The following is a 16,684-nucleotide window of genomic DNA, read 5'->3' as shown; positions in this document are numbered from 1 at the left end:
TCATCGCTTCGCTCATTATCTAAAAATAATAATAATAATAATTAATAGTCGTCCACATTAAATTATAGTTATAGAAGCCAAAAATAAATTAAATTAAAAATTATACAACGGATTAGAGCGTACAATTGATATAATATAATATTCATAATTTTCATAATATCAATTAATAATCGTCCACATTAAAATATAATATAGTTATAAGTAAATAATACATTTTACATAAAACTTTCAGTTTGATAAATTTTGTCAACATTTGAACTTTAAATGCTTATAAAACATAATTCTATAAACGTATTTAGAATATTTGTTATCTGGTATTATAACAATGTATGAGGTACGTTGAATTAACTTATCGACATTTAAAGAAAAAACCAAAAAAAATTTAAAATATCTCTAAATAGCCCAGTCAAAATATTTTGAACATTTTATCATATACACATATAAAATTATACAATAAATATTTGTAACAATTTCCTCGGCAGAAATAGTATGATACAGTTGAAAAAACCTGGAGGAAATCAGTCCATTGGAGGATACCGTAGTGGCGTTGGATAGGGAAAGGTAAAAGAGTGTGGTAGAAGTGGTGATGGTTCTAAAAAAACCGTTGTAACATAATAAACCTTAGAAGAAGAAAAATTTCAAGTACTTAATATGTTTATTGTGAACACAAGCATACAAAAAATAATTAAATCAAAGAAAAATCAACAAATTCATGACTTTTCACAAAATCTAAAAGATACAATGTATAATGTAAATTATAAAAGTTTTTGCTAATACACTGCAATATAATTAACATTAATAGCTTATTTATTTAATTTGTAAATCATCAATTTAAATTATAAAACAACTTTTTTATCAAACATTCACAAAAACAAAAATGAATAAAACAATACACGATTCGTCATAAATTATACATAAATATGTTTATAATACTACTAACAATGAGACCATTACGTATATCGATTAGGTTAGGTAATACATTTTGGTGGTCTATCAACAACAACTCCACCATAAATTTGTACTTTATTTCTTGACAATCTCTCCAAGGTCCAAGTATTGGTGTTGGGATTGTAAATTTCTACAGTATCAATGATAGATCCAACTACAGATTCTCCGCCCATAACATACAATAAACCATCTAATGCCACTACTCCTATATAAAAATATAATTTAAATTCAATATATTTTTACAAAGGTTGTCCTAAAAATTATAATTGTTACCAGGACGAAAACGACATATTTCCATATCAGCTACAGACGACCAAACTCCATCACACGGTCTATAAACCTCAACACTTTTAAGATCCTCTCCATTATAGCCACCAATAGCATATATAAGACCGTCCAAGACTCCTACACTAACACCATAACGGCTTACGGACATATCTGCAACTGGTGTCCATGTGTCAAGTGTGGGATTATAATATTCCACAGATTTCAAACACACTTTACCATTACCACCTCCAACCTACACAATTTGATGAAATTAAATGTAATACAAATTATAGATAAATAAATAATAAAATTATTCACCGCGTATAATAAATTATTGAGAACACCAACACCCAAATCACGTCTTTTAGTAGACATACTAGCTACCAATCTCCATTTTTGAATACTGACATCAAAAACCTCTACACTATTTAAAGCACTATTGTCGTCATGTCCGCCAACCTAGAATTACAAATAATATACATTTTTAATATAAAATAAGTAAAATATTAATTTAACTTACTGCATATATACAATTATCCAATACACCAACTCCCAATTGCCACCTACTAACTAACATGTCCACCATTGGAACCCAAGAGGGCGATTGTGAAGATACATCAAGCATGCTAACAGATTTCGAACTTGATCCATTTACGCCTCCCATAACAAACACAAATTGATCACTTATTACGCAAAAGCCAGCTGTCTTACGACAATCATTTATCCCTGGTGCATTCTCTCGTAGTTGGGTTGCTGGGTCATACCATTCTGTATAACACTTAGGCGATGTGTCTGACCGTTGATTGAACATTAAAATAACCTAATAGAATTAAATGGACAACATTATTGTAAAGATAAATTAATCAATTTGGAGTCATACTTTTTCAGAACCACCAAACAGTCTAGGTTTACATCTAATTGTTTTTGGAATGGTGAAATACTTAACTGATTTTTGTAGATTAAAATGTAATGCTTCAATTATAAAATTGTTGCCTAAAAACATCATAATAATAATGAAGTAAATATATTATATCATGACGATGACATATTTTATGAATATAACATACATTTAGGACTATTATATAGAAGTGGTTCTTCAACTACATTATTTAAAATATCAGACCTTAATAATGGCAAACGTACATGTTCCATTAATTCTGGCAAAAAATCTTTTCTCTGATCAAAATCATATTTAACCCATTTAATAACAGATTCAAATACCTACAATAACAAATATTTTAAATTAAATTAAATTAAAATATAATATTATTATTAGCCACTCATTAGTGTATGCTTGTACCATAAATATAATAGTTCATCAAGTTATTAGGTATCCCCTTCTTTTTATAGCAATCAATGGTATAATAATTACAATTTGATGGTATTAAATCAATTTTCAATAGTTTTAATGCTTTCATAACTTTTTTTATATGTATCATTAATATTAAAATATTTTTTATAGTTGTCAAAACCACCACCTATAAGGTTTTAATATATATTATTTGTTATTTATAAATATAAACAATATAAACGTGCATTAGAGATTTCATGAGCTTCATCTGTAGAAAAACATAATATTTAAACTGTTATATAGTTCAAATCATGTTTTGCCCATTTAATAAGACATTCAAATACCTATAATAACAAATATTTAAAATTAAATTAAAACATAATAATTTGTTAAACCATCCAATAGTATATTATTTGGCCATAAATATAATAGTTTTATTTAAATATTTTAATGTCTGTTGAATAATTATTTTAAGATCATCATACTGTGATCTTTTAATGTATTGCATTTTAAGCCATACATATTAAGGAATTAATAACATTTATCTATTTGTTTTGTAAATTTAATAATGTTTATTTGTGAATTTAAAATTTTCTCATGTATTTGAATATTAATTAGTATGCTGTGTCTTTTGGCAAACTGCATGGTGGGCGGCTCACTTTAAATTAAAGCTGTTTTTCTCTATTAGTTTCAATGATTTCATGACTATCTATAGCTATACACATTATCAAGGCTGGGCATTAACGAGTTAAAAAGTTAAAGTTAAGTTAAAAAGTTAATTTTATTAAAATTTTTTAACTTAACTAGTTACTTTTGGCTTTTCATTAACTTAACTGTTAACTTACTAAATTTCTTTCTTAATTAACGTGAAATTAACAAGTTAATTTTTCATTTTAGGAAGTAAGTTAAGTTTATTTATTTTGTTTTAAATTTTATAATATTTCACTATTTCAGTCTATTTCGTTTTCATGTCAAAAAATATGTATCGTAAATTGTTTAAAGTTAAAAATCTATATCATTCAAATCTAACTTATATGGAAATACTGCATGAAGTATTAACACTATATCCTATAATTTAGTTTTGGGTTGGAAAAAAGTTAAGTAGGCTAGCGTTGTATAAACAAATTAACTTTTTTTTAACTTAATAAAAAGTTAACAAAAAGTGTGTATTAACTTTTAACTTAACTGGGTTAACTATAGTTCAATTAACTTTTAACTTTTTGTTATTGGTGCATATTAAATTAACTTAACTGAGTTAAAAACAAACATCAACTTGCCCAGCCTTGCACATTATTAAAATATTTTTTATAATTATTGTTAAAACCTTATAGGTAGTTTTCATCTAGATTATATTTTGTAAGGTTAGCTAAATATACACAATATAGACGTGATGCATCTGTAAAATTTTTTATGCTGTTTGGATGATCTGTGGGACGCGGTGGTGCAAGTTATGGCCACTAATTATAGTCAAGGTTGACATCGTAAATTCATTATTTAATACATGCTGATAAAATGGATCCGAACCAATAATTTGATTAGAAAATTAAAACTTTGTAAACAACCTAGTCAAAATTATATTATAAATTATCAATTATAGCTTGCTTACTTTTTCTTCGAATGGAACAGCAAGGTCATTACAGGAAATGAGCTTCACCAAATCTTCAGAACTTAAAGATAGGAACTCATTACTTTTAACCACTTCTCTAAAAATAATAAATCATCATCATTTAAATGGTGCAAAGAATTTATTACTGAAAAATAAAAAATATTAAGCTTATTATATCATACAAAAACTGTTTTTTTATAAATCCATCAGAAATTGATAACAACTCCGTAACATTATGTAAGTTAGCAAAAGCTAAGATTCCAAGACAATTTGATGGATGTAGTTGTTTTTGTAAAAAGTCAACACATACACCATTTACATAATCTAACTGTAAGACATTTGAAGCTGGTAACAAAACCTTAAAAATCAACAATAATTCACATAAAATGATATGTTGTTTGAAGTCTGTATTTAATTTTACCTGTACATTCTCTTTTGTGACCATAATTTCTCCAGTATAAATATAATCTACTAATAGCTGTAAAATGGTGGAATCTAATTCTCTTATAGTAACAAGATCTTTATTTCCCTCATCAAAATTACTAAACATTGCACGGAAATATGGACTAGCTGCTATTAAAACAATTTTATGTCCAATTACAATTTTACCATCATCTGCTTTAAATCTAATATCACATGAAACTTCATTTCTAAAAATAAAAATGTGTTACTGGTATTTATTTTGAATGAAGGTATAATAACTGTCAACGTACTTCCGTAGAGATTGTAAATCTTCTAGTATTCTGACAGAGTGAAAGTTATTTCTAAAATATGTTGGTTCACATTCTTTATATGTCAGAACTTGATTTGGATCACTTTCATATGATGAAGTCTGTAAGGCATCCATTTCTTTTACCAACACAACACCTTTGAAAATATTTTTAGAATTGTGATTAATATTAATATTATTATTGTGTTAGAGTTTAATACTAAATTTAAGTACCTATAGACTGGGTAAAAACCAAAATAATACTGCTGTAAATCACTTATTGACTTATTAGTTAGGCTTATTAAATTTAAATAATTGTTGAAATAAATAATATGTAATTAATGATGTTCATAGCTCCTAGATAGTAAATAAGGTGTATAATACCGGGGGCGCCATTTCAGTGAATTGCTGAAATGTTTACAGATTCTTTTGAAATAACTACCAGGTCGCAATTACTACCTACTCTATGTAGTTTCACTATTATTAATTACTTATTCTTTGCTGTCATCTGCAAGAATTTATTAATAATAATAAAAAAAAATAATACAATATTAGGTTAAGTGATTCTTTATTAGATTGAAATTTATAATACGTTCCTATATTGGTGCTTTCATTATATTTTTTGCAGAACAAAGTGATTTTTCGACAATAGAGTAGGTAGGTACCTAACCTGCACGACATGTGCATTTTAACTTACAATAATTTAATTAAAATTCTTACTTCTCGCGTGTCCTGGTGGTGCACGGTATATGGCGTCAGCGGTGTCGGGGTAGAAGCAGCGATTCTCAACGTGGCGACTGGCGAGTGACAACAGCAATTAGCGACCACGTGCGACCACGTAATGTCGCGGTGTACAAAAATAATAAGACAAACTCACAATAATATTATATTGATGAAAATTGCAAATAGGAATATAACAAATAATATAATATTGACCAACAACGCGTATACACTATACTCTCCGACTTCCGTGCAAAATAAACACACGCGAGTATCGTTGGTGTCTTATTCTGTGCTGCGACTGTGCCTACGATATTATTATATTTTTTGATCAGATCCAGATCATAGATAACATATTATTAAGATCCAGATGATCTCTATTCGGCCGGCGTGGGTACGCGAAAATATTGCGAAGTGTAAAACTGTAAACTCCGACTGAACTGCAGTCTGCAGACCTACTGGCTAATATTAGTGCAGACGACTCTGACCGGTGACGACTGTTGTACTCATATAATTGTACTGTTGACTGTAGTTGTAAACGTGTAACTTGTGACTGTAACGAATGTAACGACCGTTGTGGCGTCAAAGCAATACCGTATTACCGTTCATGAGAAAATAAATAAAATAATTATTTTTACTCATGAGTCATGATAGTGATGATACCGTGGTTGTATTGAACTGTGTTTGTAAACTTTGATAAATTATAACGGTCGTCGTCCGCGATCAATGGATTGTTACCGTCAGAATAATTTCGTAACACGTTGCCAACGTTATATCAGATTACGGATACAGTACAACCACAGGATAATGCCCATGGTCGTCACTACCCCGACACCGCTGAACAAAAATATATTTTCCGTCCTAATTCGGCCAAAGACATCGTGCATTTCATACTTTTAATCGTATAGAGCTAAATGTCATGATCATTTTAACGTTTTTTTCTGTTTGGTGCAAACCAAATTTTAAGGTAGTTTATGGCGGGGAAGTGATCTGCAGAAGCGAGGGGACGGAATTTTACGTAAACGGTATCGGTATGGCTCGTCGCTAACAATGAACAGCACGATTTAAGATCTACAACTATTTAAGGTATATCCTAAATCGTGATCAACAGTAACGGCCGACGGGTGATAAATGATAATCATACGGGTGACAATTAAGGCGGTTGAAAGTGGGTCGTTTTTTCGTGCATTTAGACCAATAAGCAAAAGAAAAAAAAACACACTTCTAGAAGTCCAATTTTCATTTTGAAAAAATGTTTGGATTTGTTTACTCCTTGTCTGTGTTATGTAGGAAATTAATTTTTAATTTTATGTTTTTTAGTAACAATAAAGTAAAAGTGAATTTTGGAAAAAAAAGAAAATTAATTTGGTACTATATTAATTAAACAATAGAAAAAATCGAAAATCCATTTCCTACATAACCTAGAAAACAGAATAATGAATTTAAATGTGTTTTCAAAATTAAAATCGGGCTTTTGGTACTGGGTGAATTTTTCTTCCGCTTTTTGGGACTTTCATAGCCACATAGGAGTTCAAACATTTTCAATTGCAAAATATAGTGACGTGTGACTGCGCGTAGGTACGCTATACCGATTTCCGAGAATCTTAGCCGCGACTATTATACGGGCGATAAGAAATCAATTACATAATATTATAATGATACACAGCTGCTAAATAAAATATTATTTAGTATATTATGCCATCGTGATTCAGTCCGTGCACTATTTGTACTCACTACCAATTTTATTTTCTTGTGGTAAAAATGAGTAATTGGCGTTTTGGTAATAAAAAACGAGCTAAATTATTCATAAGACGAAAAAAGTTGAAACACAATTTGGCAAATTTACAAAAAAAAATGAAGAAATTCAAGAACTCGGCAATGACGACAGCAATAACGTTTCAGAAATAAGCAATAATCAGTTAAAAAGTTGTTCAATAATGCGATATTATAATTATTTTAAATCTCAGTGGTATTTTAGATTCTGAGCGAAGCGATGAATGTATTGATTTCACAATGATGTGTGTTTTTTTTTTTATTTTTGTGTCTGTCATCACGTTTTAGGACAGTAAAAGTGCTTGGATTTTCTTCAATAGTAACTTTTCTGATAGGAAAGTGAATCTAGTTGGTACTTTGGGGGGGTCAAAAGTAAAAATTTCCCAGTAGTTTTCACAAGCGACGTGAAAAACAAAAGAAAAATTAAGGAAAAACGGGAATTTTTACGCAAAATCGGTTTTCGAGAAAATCGATTTTGGTTTTTGGTGTAACTCTAAAACAAATGACCGTAGAGACATGACATTTTTACTGAATGTTTATATTAGCATTTTCTATACACCATAAAATTTACAAAATATTTTGACTCTTTTTGAGCTGTTTACGGCCATTGTCAGTTTTCAATTTTTTTAGTTTTTTTTTCTATAAATATCAATAAAAATTTATCTGTTGAGTAAAAAAGCTTGAAAATTTAATAGAAGGCTCCTAGGTTATTGTTTCAAAGGCAGATGAAAAAAATTAAAAATCCTTAGTCACAGTTTTTATTTATAAGCATTTAAAGATCAAATTTTGACAAAATACGGAAAAATCACGAAAAATAGTAAATTATTTTGAGTTGAGAATTCATAAAAATTTTTCTTTTTAAATCTAAGATTTGAAAATGTAATATAAGATTACTCATAAGTTTGCCTACCTTTATCAAAAAAAAAAATGTCTAGAAGAAACTTAAATTAAATTTTTATGAGCGTCTGAAATTTATATTTTTACAACATTTGATATTTACTCGATTTCTCATGTAACAATTTTCTTATTTTATTGTAATTAAAAAACGAATGACTGTAGATACATCTATAATTATTTATTTTGTTTTTACTAGACACTTGTTACGTTGATGTTTAATTTATTATTTAGGCGTCTATCATTGGGTATAGGATCAACAAAGTTCTTTTTATGGGCGTACGTAATAAACACTGTTCAGTTTGCCAAAATAATGAAAATAGTGAAAAAGAATCACCATTTCATCAGTGTTTTAAAAATTGGAATGGGACTTCTACTGCCATGGAATCCGATATAATTGTCGAGGGATTCTGTCAAAGTGTGACTATGCATAATTTAATATATGATAAATTAATTGGAGATGGAGATTCAAGTATAATGAAGAAGTTAACACTTTCTAAACCTTATGCAGATTACGACATAGATGTAAAAAAAATAGAATGTATGAACCATATTTTAAGAAACTATTGTAATAGAATTGTAGACATGTCAGCTCGTCGTAAAAGTTCTTCTGGAACTGTAGTCCCGGGGTTTTTAAGGAAAACATTAAAAGATAGAAGGCTTAAATTAAGGTATATTAAGAATATAATATATAATTATACATTTATGTAGCAATATAATATAATACAAGCAATTGTTTTTTTAAAGACTTACTGTTGTCAATATATAATTTATAATGATTATGTTTTTGATAAAACTATGAACTAGGTACATTATACTTTATGTAAGTACGATGTTGTATTTACCTACCTGTTTTGTCAACACAATGCGCGGTGTGACGGTAATAAAATTATTGTTGAACTGTTTACTGATAAAACGAAATAATTACGCGTTCGGGGAACTAACGCACACCAATGATCAGTTATTACACACACACTCACACAGCAATTCTCAATGAATATAACATATTGCCTATACTCAACCCCTAAAAAACGGTCCACTTTCAACCGCCTTAAGGCGGTTGAAAGTGGGTCGTTTTTTCGTGCATTTAGACCAATAAGCAAAAGAAAAAAAAACACACTTCTAGAAGTCCAATTTTCATTTTGAAAAAATGTTTGGATTTGTTTACTCCTTGTCTGTGTTATGTAGGAAATTAATTTTTAATTTTATGTTTTTTAGTAACAATAAAGTAAAAGTGAATTTTGGAAAAAAAAGAAAATTAATTTGGTACTATATTAATTAAACAATAGAAAAAATCGAAAATCCATTTCCTACATAACCTAGAAAACAGAATAATGAATTTAAATGTGTTTTCAAAATTAAAATCGGGCTTTTGGTACTGGGTGAATTTTTCTTCCGCTTTTTGGGACTTTCATAGCCACATAGGAGTTCAAACATTTTCAATTGCAAAATATAGTGACGTGTGACTGCGCGTAGGTACGCTATACCGATTTCCGAGAATCTTAGCCGCGACTATTATACGGGCGATAAGAAATCAATTACATAATATTATAATGATACACAGCTGCTAAATAAAATATTATTTAGTATATTATGCCATCGTGATTCAGTCCGTGCACTATTTGTACTCACTACCAATTTTATTTTCTTGTGGTAAAAATGAGTAATTGGCGTTTTGGTAATAAAAAACGAGCTAAATTATTCATAAGACGAAAAAAGTTGAAACACAATTTGGCAAATTTACAAAAAAAAATGAAGAAATTCAAGAACTCGGCAATGACGACAGCAATAACGTTTCAGAAATAAGCAATAATCAGTTAAAAAGTTGTTCAATAATGCGATATTATAATTATTTTAAATCTCAGTGGTATTTTAGATTCTGAGCGAAGCGATGAATGTATTGATTTCACAATGATGTGTGTTTTTTTTTTATTTTTGTGTCTGTCATCACGTTTTAGGACAGTAAAAGTGCTTGGATTTTCTTCAATAGTAACTTTTCTGATAGGAAAGTGAATCTAGTTGGTACTTTGGGGGGGTCAAAAGTAAAAATTTCCCAGTAGTTTTCACAAGCGACGTGAAAAACAAAAGAAAAATTAAGGAAAAACGGGAATTTTTACGCAAAATCGGTTTTCGAGAAAATCGATTTTGGTTTTTGGTGTAACTCTAAAACAAATGACCGTAGAGACATGACATTTTTACTGAATGTTTATATTAGCATTTTCTATACACCATAAAATTTACAAAATATTTTGACTCTTTTTGAGCTGTTTACGGCCATTGTCAGTTTTCAATTTTTTTAGTTTTTTTTTCTATAAATATCAATAAAAATTTATCTGTTGAGTAAAAAAGCTTGAAAATTTAATAGAAGGCTCCTAGGTTATTGTTTCAAAGGCAGATGAAAAAAATTAAAAATCCTTAGTCACAGTTTTTATTTATAAGCATTTAAAGATCAAATTTTGACAAAATACGGAAAAATCACGAAAAATAGTAAATTATTTTGAGTTGAGAATTCATAAAAATTTTTCTTTTTAAATCTAAGATTTGAAAATGTAATATAAGATTACTCATAAGTTTGCCTACCTTTATCAAAAAAAAAAATGTCTAGAAGAAACTTAAATTAAATTTTTATGAGCGTCTGAAATTTATATTTTTACAACATTTGATATTTACTCGATTTCTCATGTAACAATTTTCTTATTTTATTGTAATTAAAAAACGAATGACTGTAGATACATCTATAATTATTTATTTTGTTTTTACTAGACACTTGTTACGTTGATGTTTAATTTATTATTTAGGCGTCTATCATTGGGTATAGGATCAACAAAGTTCTTTTTATGGGCGTACGTAATAAACACTGTTCAGTTTGCCAAAATAATGAAAATAGTGAAAAAGAATCACCATTTCATCAGTGTTTTAAAAATTGGAATGGGACTTCTACTGCCATGGAATCCGATATAATTGTCGAGGGATTCTGTCAAAGTGTGACTATGCATAATTTAATATATGATAAATTAATTGGAGATGGAGATTCAAGTATAATGAAGAAGTTAACACTTTCTAAACCTTATGCAGATTACGACATAGATGTAAAAAAAATAGAATGTATGAACCATATTTTAAGAAACTATTGTAATAGAATTGTAGACATGTCAGCTCGTCGTAAAAGTTCTTCTGGAACTGTAGTCCCGGGGTTTTTAAGGAAAACATTAAAAGATAGAAGGCTTAAATTAAGGTATATTAAGAATATAATATATAATTATACATTTATGTAGCAATATAATATAATACAAGCAATTGTTTTTTTAAAGACTTACTGTTGTCAATATATAATTTATAATGATTATGTTTTTGATAAAACTATGAACTAGGTACATTATACTTTATGTAAGTACGATGTTGTATTTACCTACCTGTTTTGTCAACACAATGCGCGGTGTGACGGTAATAAAATTATTGTTGAACTGTTTACTGATAAAACGAAATAATTACGCGTTCGGGGAACTAACGCACACCAATGATCAGTTATTACACACACACTCACACAGCAATTCTCAATGAATATAACATATTGCCTATACTCAACCCCTAAAAAACGGTCCACTTTCAACCGCCTTAATTGTTGATAATAAGAACCGATCAAACAGACAAAAAATGGCTGCTCATCGTTAGTAACAAAAAGAAACAACTATATAATAATATATATATATAGTTAACTTAGATATCAGTAATCACAATTACATATTTACATAATATAATAAATTACAAATTATATTATATAAATCGTCCCTGCGACTGTTCGGCCAAGACACTCAATACACGCCTATTCATACTATATAGTATCCCGGAAGAAGAACGTAATATATGAATAGGCATGTGGCACGTATGAGCGCAATAAACCTAAGAAAGAAAATGTATAAACGGTAGTGTAAATGTATGAGTTAGACGAAAGATGTTAATTGTGAATACTGTGATATCAGATGGTATTTAAATGCCCATTGCTTTGTATGCGTTTATATTAAAATGTTGCTAACGTTCTATGAGATTACGGAAATGGTAACCTCGAAAACGTCGTTTGCCTCTACGCTCTATGCCGCTAGCATCCTAGATCAGGACGGCGTGCGGGTTTACGACGTATCCCTACGGTATGAAGTATTGGACTCTAAAACAGTAATTAGATATATATTTTATGAAACACAAATTTTATGAGACACAAACATGGAAACCATGTAGGAAATATATTTATACATCAAAGTCAACTACTATGATACGATATGGATAGGCATATTATTATTATTATACAATATGGATTTTAAACAATTTTAATTATAATACTAAAATATATTTATATATTATTATAATCTAAGTCAACTACTATAATACAATATGTATAGGCATATTATTATTATACAATATGGATTTTAAACAATTTTAATCATAATACTTATCTAAATAATCTTGTAGTTCTGTACGTTGGGTATGAAATATGTTGTGTGATGTCTGTAGTTGTTGCTCAAGATATTTTGAGGGTGGTGTGGGTGGAATGGGTCTTGTCATGGGTTCTGAAGGAAGTTGTAAATTTGAATTTTCATGATTTCGTAATATTTCATCGGTTGTAAATAAAGAGTCAATGGGAGATTTGGATAAACTATTTAAAATTGTGTGCAATAATTGTTTATATGTTGTTAATTTTGTTGTGTATTGTTTTGATTGTTGTATGTTGACTTTGAGTTATTGAATTTAACATTTTCTTTTATAAATATAACTTTTTGTTGAATGCTGCCCATAAAATTGTTTTCTTGTATTTCAGGTCCGTGCAGTCTTGATGTATATTGGTATACACTCGTTGATAGCTGAAATATGGTACAAATATATAATTTACATTTTTGAACAATATTAAAACCCAATAAATAAACATTACCTCATATTTAACTGATGTTGTTAAATATTTTTCTTTTGTTATGTTTAGTATAACATTAATCATTTCAATATTTTGAAATTTTGAAATTAAGAACTCAATTTTTTCATTGTCCGCTGGTCTATATGGTGTATAATTTGGTTTTGAATATTGATCTATATACCGTTTGTGTATTAAATTGTGTAGAGTAATATTAAGATATTTTATTATTGATAAATTTAAATTTTGTTACATTCATAATTACTGCTATATGTTTGTATATGTTGTTTAGCTAGAATAAAAAAAAATTATTACAATTATTACAATGTGTTTTCAGAACATTATTACATGCTGTATGTGGAAAAGATTTGACTGCATTGCTGAAATATGTTTTCAAACAAGCTACCACTTATTTTAATTATTTGAGTAATATGTACAGTAAAACTTACACAGTATTTGTAAAATGTGAATCAAAATACGGATGCATCCAAAAGTGTTTTTTTTAAATTCAGTGTCAATTGAACACATAACACTTCTGTTGATGAATTTTACGTTATTGATGATTTGCAATCCATCCGGACTAATGATACCATTTGCTTGTATATAAAAAACACCAATGTACATAATTATAATGATTAGTTTTTTTAAATCCACAATATGGACAACTTTAGGACTTTGGAGTCCAATACTTTCAAGACGGCTGTTCTATGGTGGTAGTGTTCTCTTGTGATAACTCATAAATGACATAAATTAGTGTCCCCACTCGGCCATTCACGATAATGAGTCGCAAGTCGCAATAAGCATTACGCACGCACGTACTCATAACATAATCTTTTTTCTATGGTACGAAGTACGGAACGGTGGTCGTCGGAAAATGTTAAATAATAATTTACGGTGAAGAACGCCGAAAATCCCCACGTATGACGTAATCAGACGTATTCATCATGACAAATTAAATTATAATTATAATTATTTTATTTTTTTTATAAATTTGTGTTGTCATGGTATTCATTGTTATGCGTCTGTGCACGGCCGCTGACAGAAGTCGAAAAGCACAACGTATTTAAAACATTGATTATAATACGCGTTTTCGGTTAATCATATTATTAATTGTATTCGTACCTATACCTATTGATATATTGTTAATTTTTATTTTGTTATTTCAATTTTCAATAATAACAATATTATTGTACACCGCACGCCGTTAAACTCGACAAATACGCACAAGCGTCACACGGGCACCGATTTGTGTTTCGCTGTCGTCATTCATAGTCGCGTGGTCACCGTTGTCACTTGTCAGTCACTCATTTCGCAGTTCAACATTTGTCACTTGTCGGTTGTCGATTGCCGTATACTCAATTGTCGCCACGCCGAATCCGCCATCGGCGGCACGCTGAGAATCGCTGCTGCTCCTACGTCCTATGCCGTACAGCTACCGCGACTATAAGTAAGAATTTTGACAAAGTTCGTCTAAATTATATTACCGGCGTATGCAATCTACAAAAACTGACTGCTTGTGCCGTACCAATGCTGTCGACGTATAAAAATAGGAAATCGGTAAAAAAAAACCAAGAAAAAAAAGAACAATTTACAATTTTTGAAATTTTTAAAAATGTTTAACTAGTAACAGTGGCGCAACTATGGCTGAAATGTTGGGGGGGGGGGGCTGTAACCCCCACTTGACATAACACGAAGAGTAACCCGTGGGGGAGATGCCCCCACACCCCCATATATGTCCACTTAAAAATATAAAAAAATTATACAAACAAAATTTATTATGTGATCCAATCATAAAAAGTTATTTTACTTTATATTATACTACTAGTTATGCTTTATGATAAAGTATGAAAAGGTCACTGTGATCTCTATACATAGGGAATTTCCAGTAATAAAAATCTATTTTACTCTGTATTACCTATACGAGGTATTACCACAAGTTATATTGTTTTTAATATAATATTATAGAGATGAAGATTTGTATTTTTAAGGAATTCAATATAGGCAATTTTCTGTGTGTGTACTGTGTACATGCTGGTCGTATAAATATGTATCGGTCAAAAAGTCCGTTTTGAAAATGTTTGATCATTCAAAATATTTTTATTTTATAATCTTTTAAATATTGTATCTACCTATATTAAGTAAAACTTCTAAAATCTACTTCTAATAATAATTATTATTTTTTACATATCATTAAATATTATTAGGAAACGTAATATTTTATTTCGGGGATATATTATAATATATTATATAAAGGTATAAGTAAAAAAATATTATTGATATTATTTGAAAGTTATAATATAAAATATAAATATTAAAAAACAAGGTAATTAAATATTTGAGTAAATAAATAATTGATTTTGTTTGTATGATTTTTATATTTTTAAGTGAACATATATAGGGGGTGTGGAGGCATTGCCCGCCACGGGTTACTTTTCATGTAATGTCAAGGGGGGAGGGGCTACAGCCCCCCAACATTTCAGCCATAGTTGCGCCACTGGTACTTTCTTAACATTTTTGAAAATTTCAAAAATTGTAAATTGTTCTTTTTTTCTTGTTTGGCCGCATCAAAGGATGTTACGCGCAAATGTTACAATTGTACTCGGCTTTAGGCCATATTTCAAATATTTCAATACCATGCCTTTGTCTAGAACTAGTCACCCGGTATTGTTGATTACTGCATTGATTTGAATTCAACTGCAGTAAGTAAGAAAATAGGTACATACCTATTCTAAATAATAATAATAAGTTTATTTCGCCAATATATCATATTATAACAACATAAAATATAAATAAAATATAAAATTATAATATAAATTATAATAATAAAGTTAAGATAATATATTGACTCACTTCTAAAAAGCTAAAAGCTTGTGCTAAGAAGTGAGAGTTTCTTATAGTATTAAATATTAACAATTAATTAAATATATAACAGTATAAAATCTAATTAAATAGGTAGAAATAATGAGAAATACAAAAAGAAAATATATACAAAATTACAATTCATAATTAAGTGTAACATTATCTAACTGGTTAAGCTTAATATATAATTTTAAAGAGTTAATATTATTAAAATGCATAAGATTTAAATTTAATTTACGACACAACAATGTGCATTTGTAAATAGTACTCTGAGAAGTTACTGTCTTATAAAACATAATAGAATTAAGATTAGAATGACACTTATTTCTAGTATTATAATTATGCTCTATGGTTTTTAAACAATGTCTATATTTATATATAAGTAAAAGCAAAGATTTATAATATAATATTGATATAGGTTGTACATTAAAATCAATATATAACTGTTTTGTTGGATACAAAAAAGGCTTTGAGATAATACATTTAATTAAACTATTGATAGTAGTATTTAAAGGTGTCAAATAATCTTTATAAGTACCACCCCAAAATGGCAATCCATAGTAAACTAAGGACTGAACTAATGACATATATATAATTCTCAAATGTTTAAAATCTAAAACATATTTTAGCTTTTAAAATTATAAAATAAATTCCTGATGGTATAAACCAATTTATCTATATGAAAATTCCATTTAAGTTTATCATCAAATATTAACCCTA

At 28.8% G+C, this 16,684-nt stretch overlaps 1 protein-coding gene and 1 pseudogene across 2 annotated transcripts; both read right to left on the bottom strand.

Moving 5' to 3' along the window:
- Window positions 1–728: 728 nt before the first annotated feature.
- LOC132945045 (kelch-like protein 2) lies at window positions 729–6,245 on the bottom strand. Of its 2 annotated transcripts, none has more exons than XM_061014662.1 (11): window positions 5,542–6,245; window positions 4,826–4,979; window positions 4,534–4,762; window positions 4,295–4,470; window positions 4,113–4,209; window positions 2,283–2,436; window positions 2,162–2,208; window positions 1,736–2,035; window positions 1,534–1,674; window positions 1,222–1,468; window positions 729–1,153 (listed from the first exon to the last, which is right to left on the bottom strand). In XM_061014662.1, the coding sequence occupies exons 2-11, from the start codon at window positions 4,957–4,959 to the stop codon at window positions 969–971; spliced, it is 1,710 nt and encodes a 569-aa protein (XP_060870645.1). In that variant the 5' UTR covers window positions 4,960–4,979; window positions 5,542–6,245; the 3' UTR covers window positions 729–968. The 2 variants fall into 2 exon arrangements, with proteins under 2 accessions (XP_060870645.1, XP_060870644.1); XM_061014661.1 differs by having other exon boundaries at window positions 2,096–2,208; window positions 5,542–6,244.
- A 6,394-nt stretch (window positions 6,246–12,639) lies between these two features.
- LOC132945616 (uncharacterized) lies at window positions 12,640–14,375 on the bottom strand (annotated as a pseudogene).
- Between the last annotated feature and the right edge of the window lie 2,309 nt (window positions 14,376–16,684).

This window comes from Metopolophium dirhodum, chromosome 5, assembly GCF_019925205.1.
Source record: "Metopolophium dirhodum isolate CAU chromosome 5, ASM1992520v1, whole genome shotgun sequence".
Classification (NCBI taxonomy): Eukaryota; Metazoa; Arthropoda; class Insecta; order Hemiptera; family Aphididae; genus Metopolophium; species Metopolophium dirhodum.
This window is presented reverse-complemented; position numbering and strand designations above follow the sequence as displayed.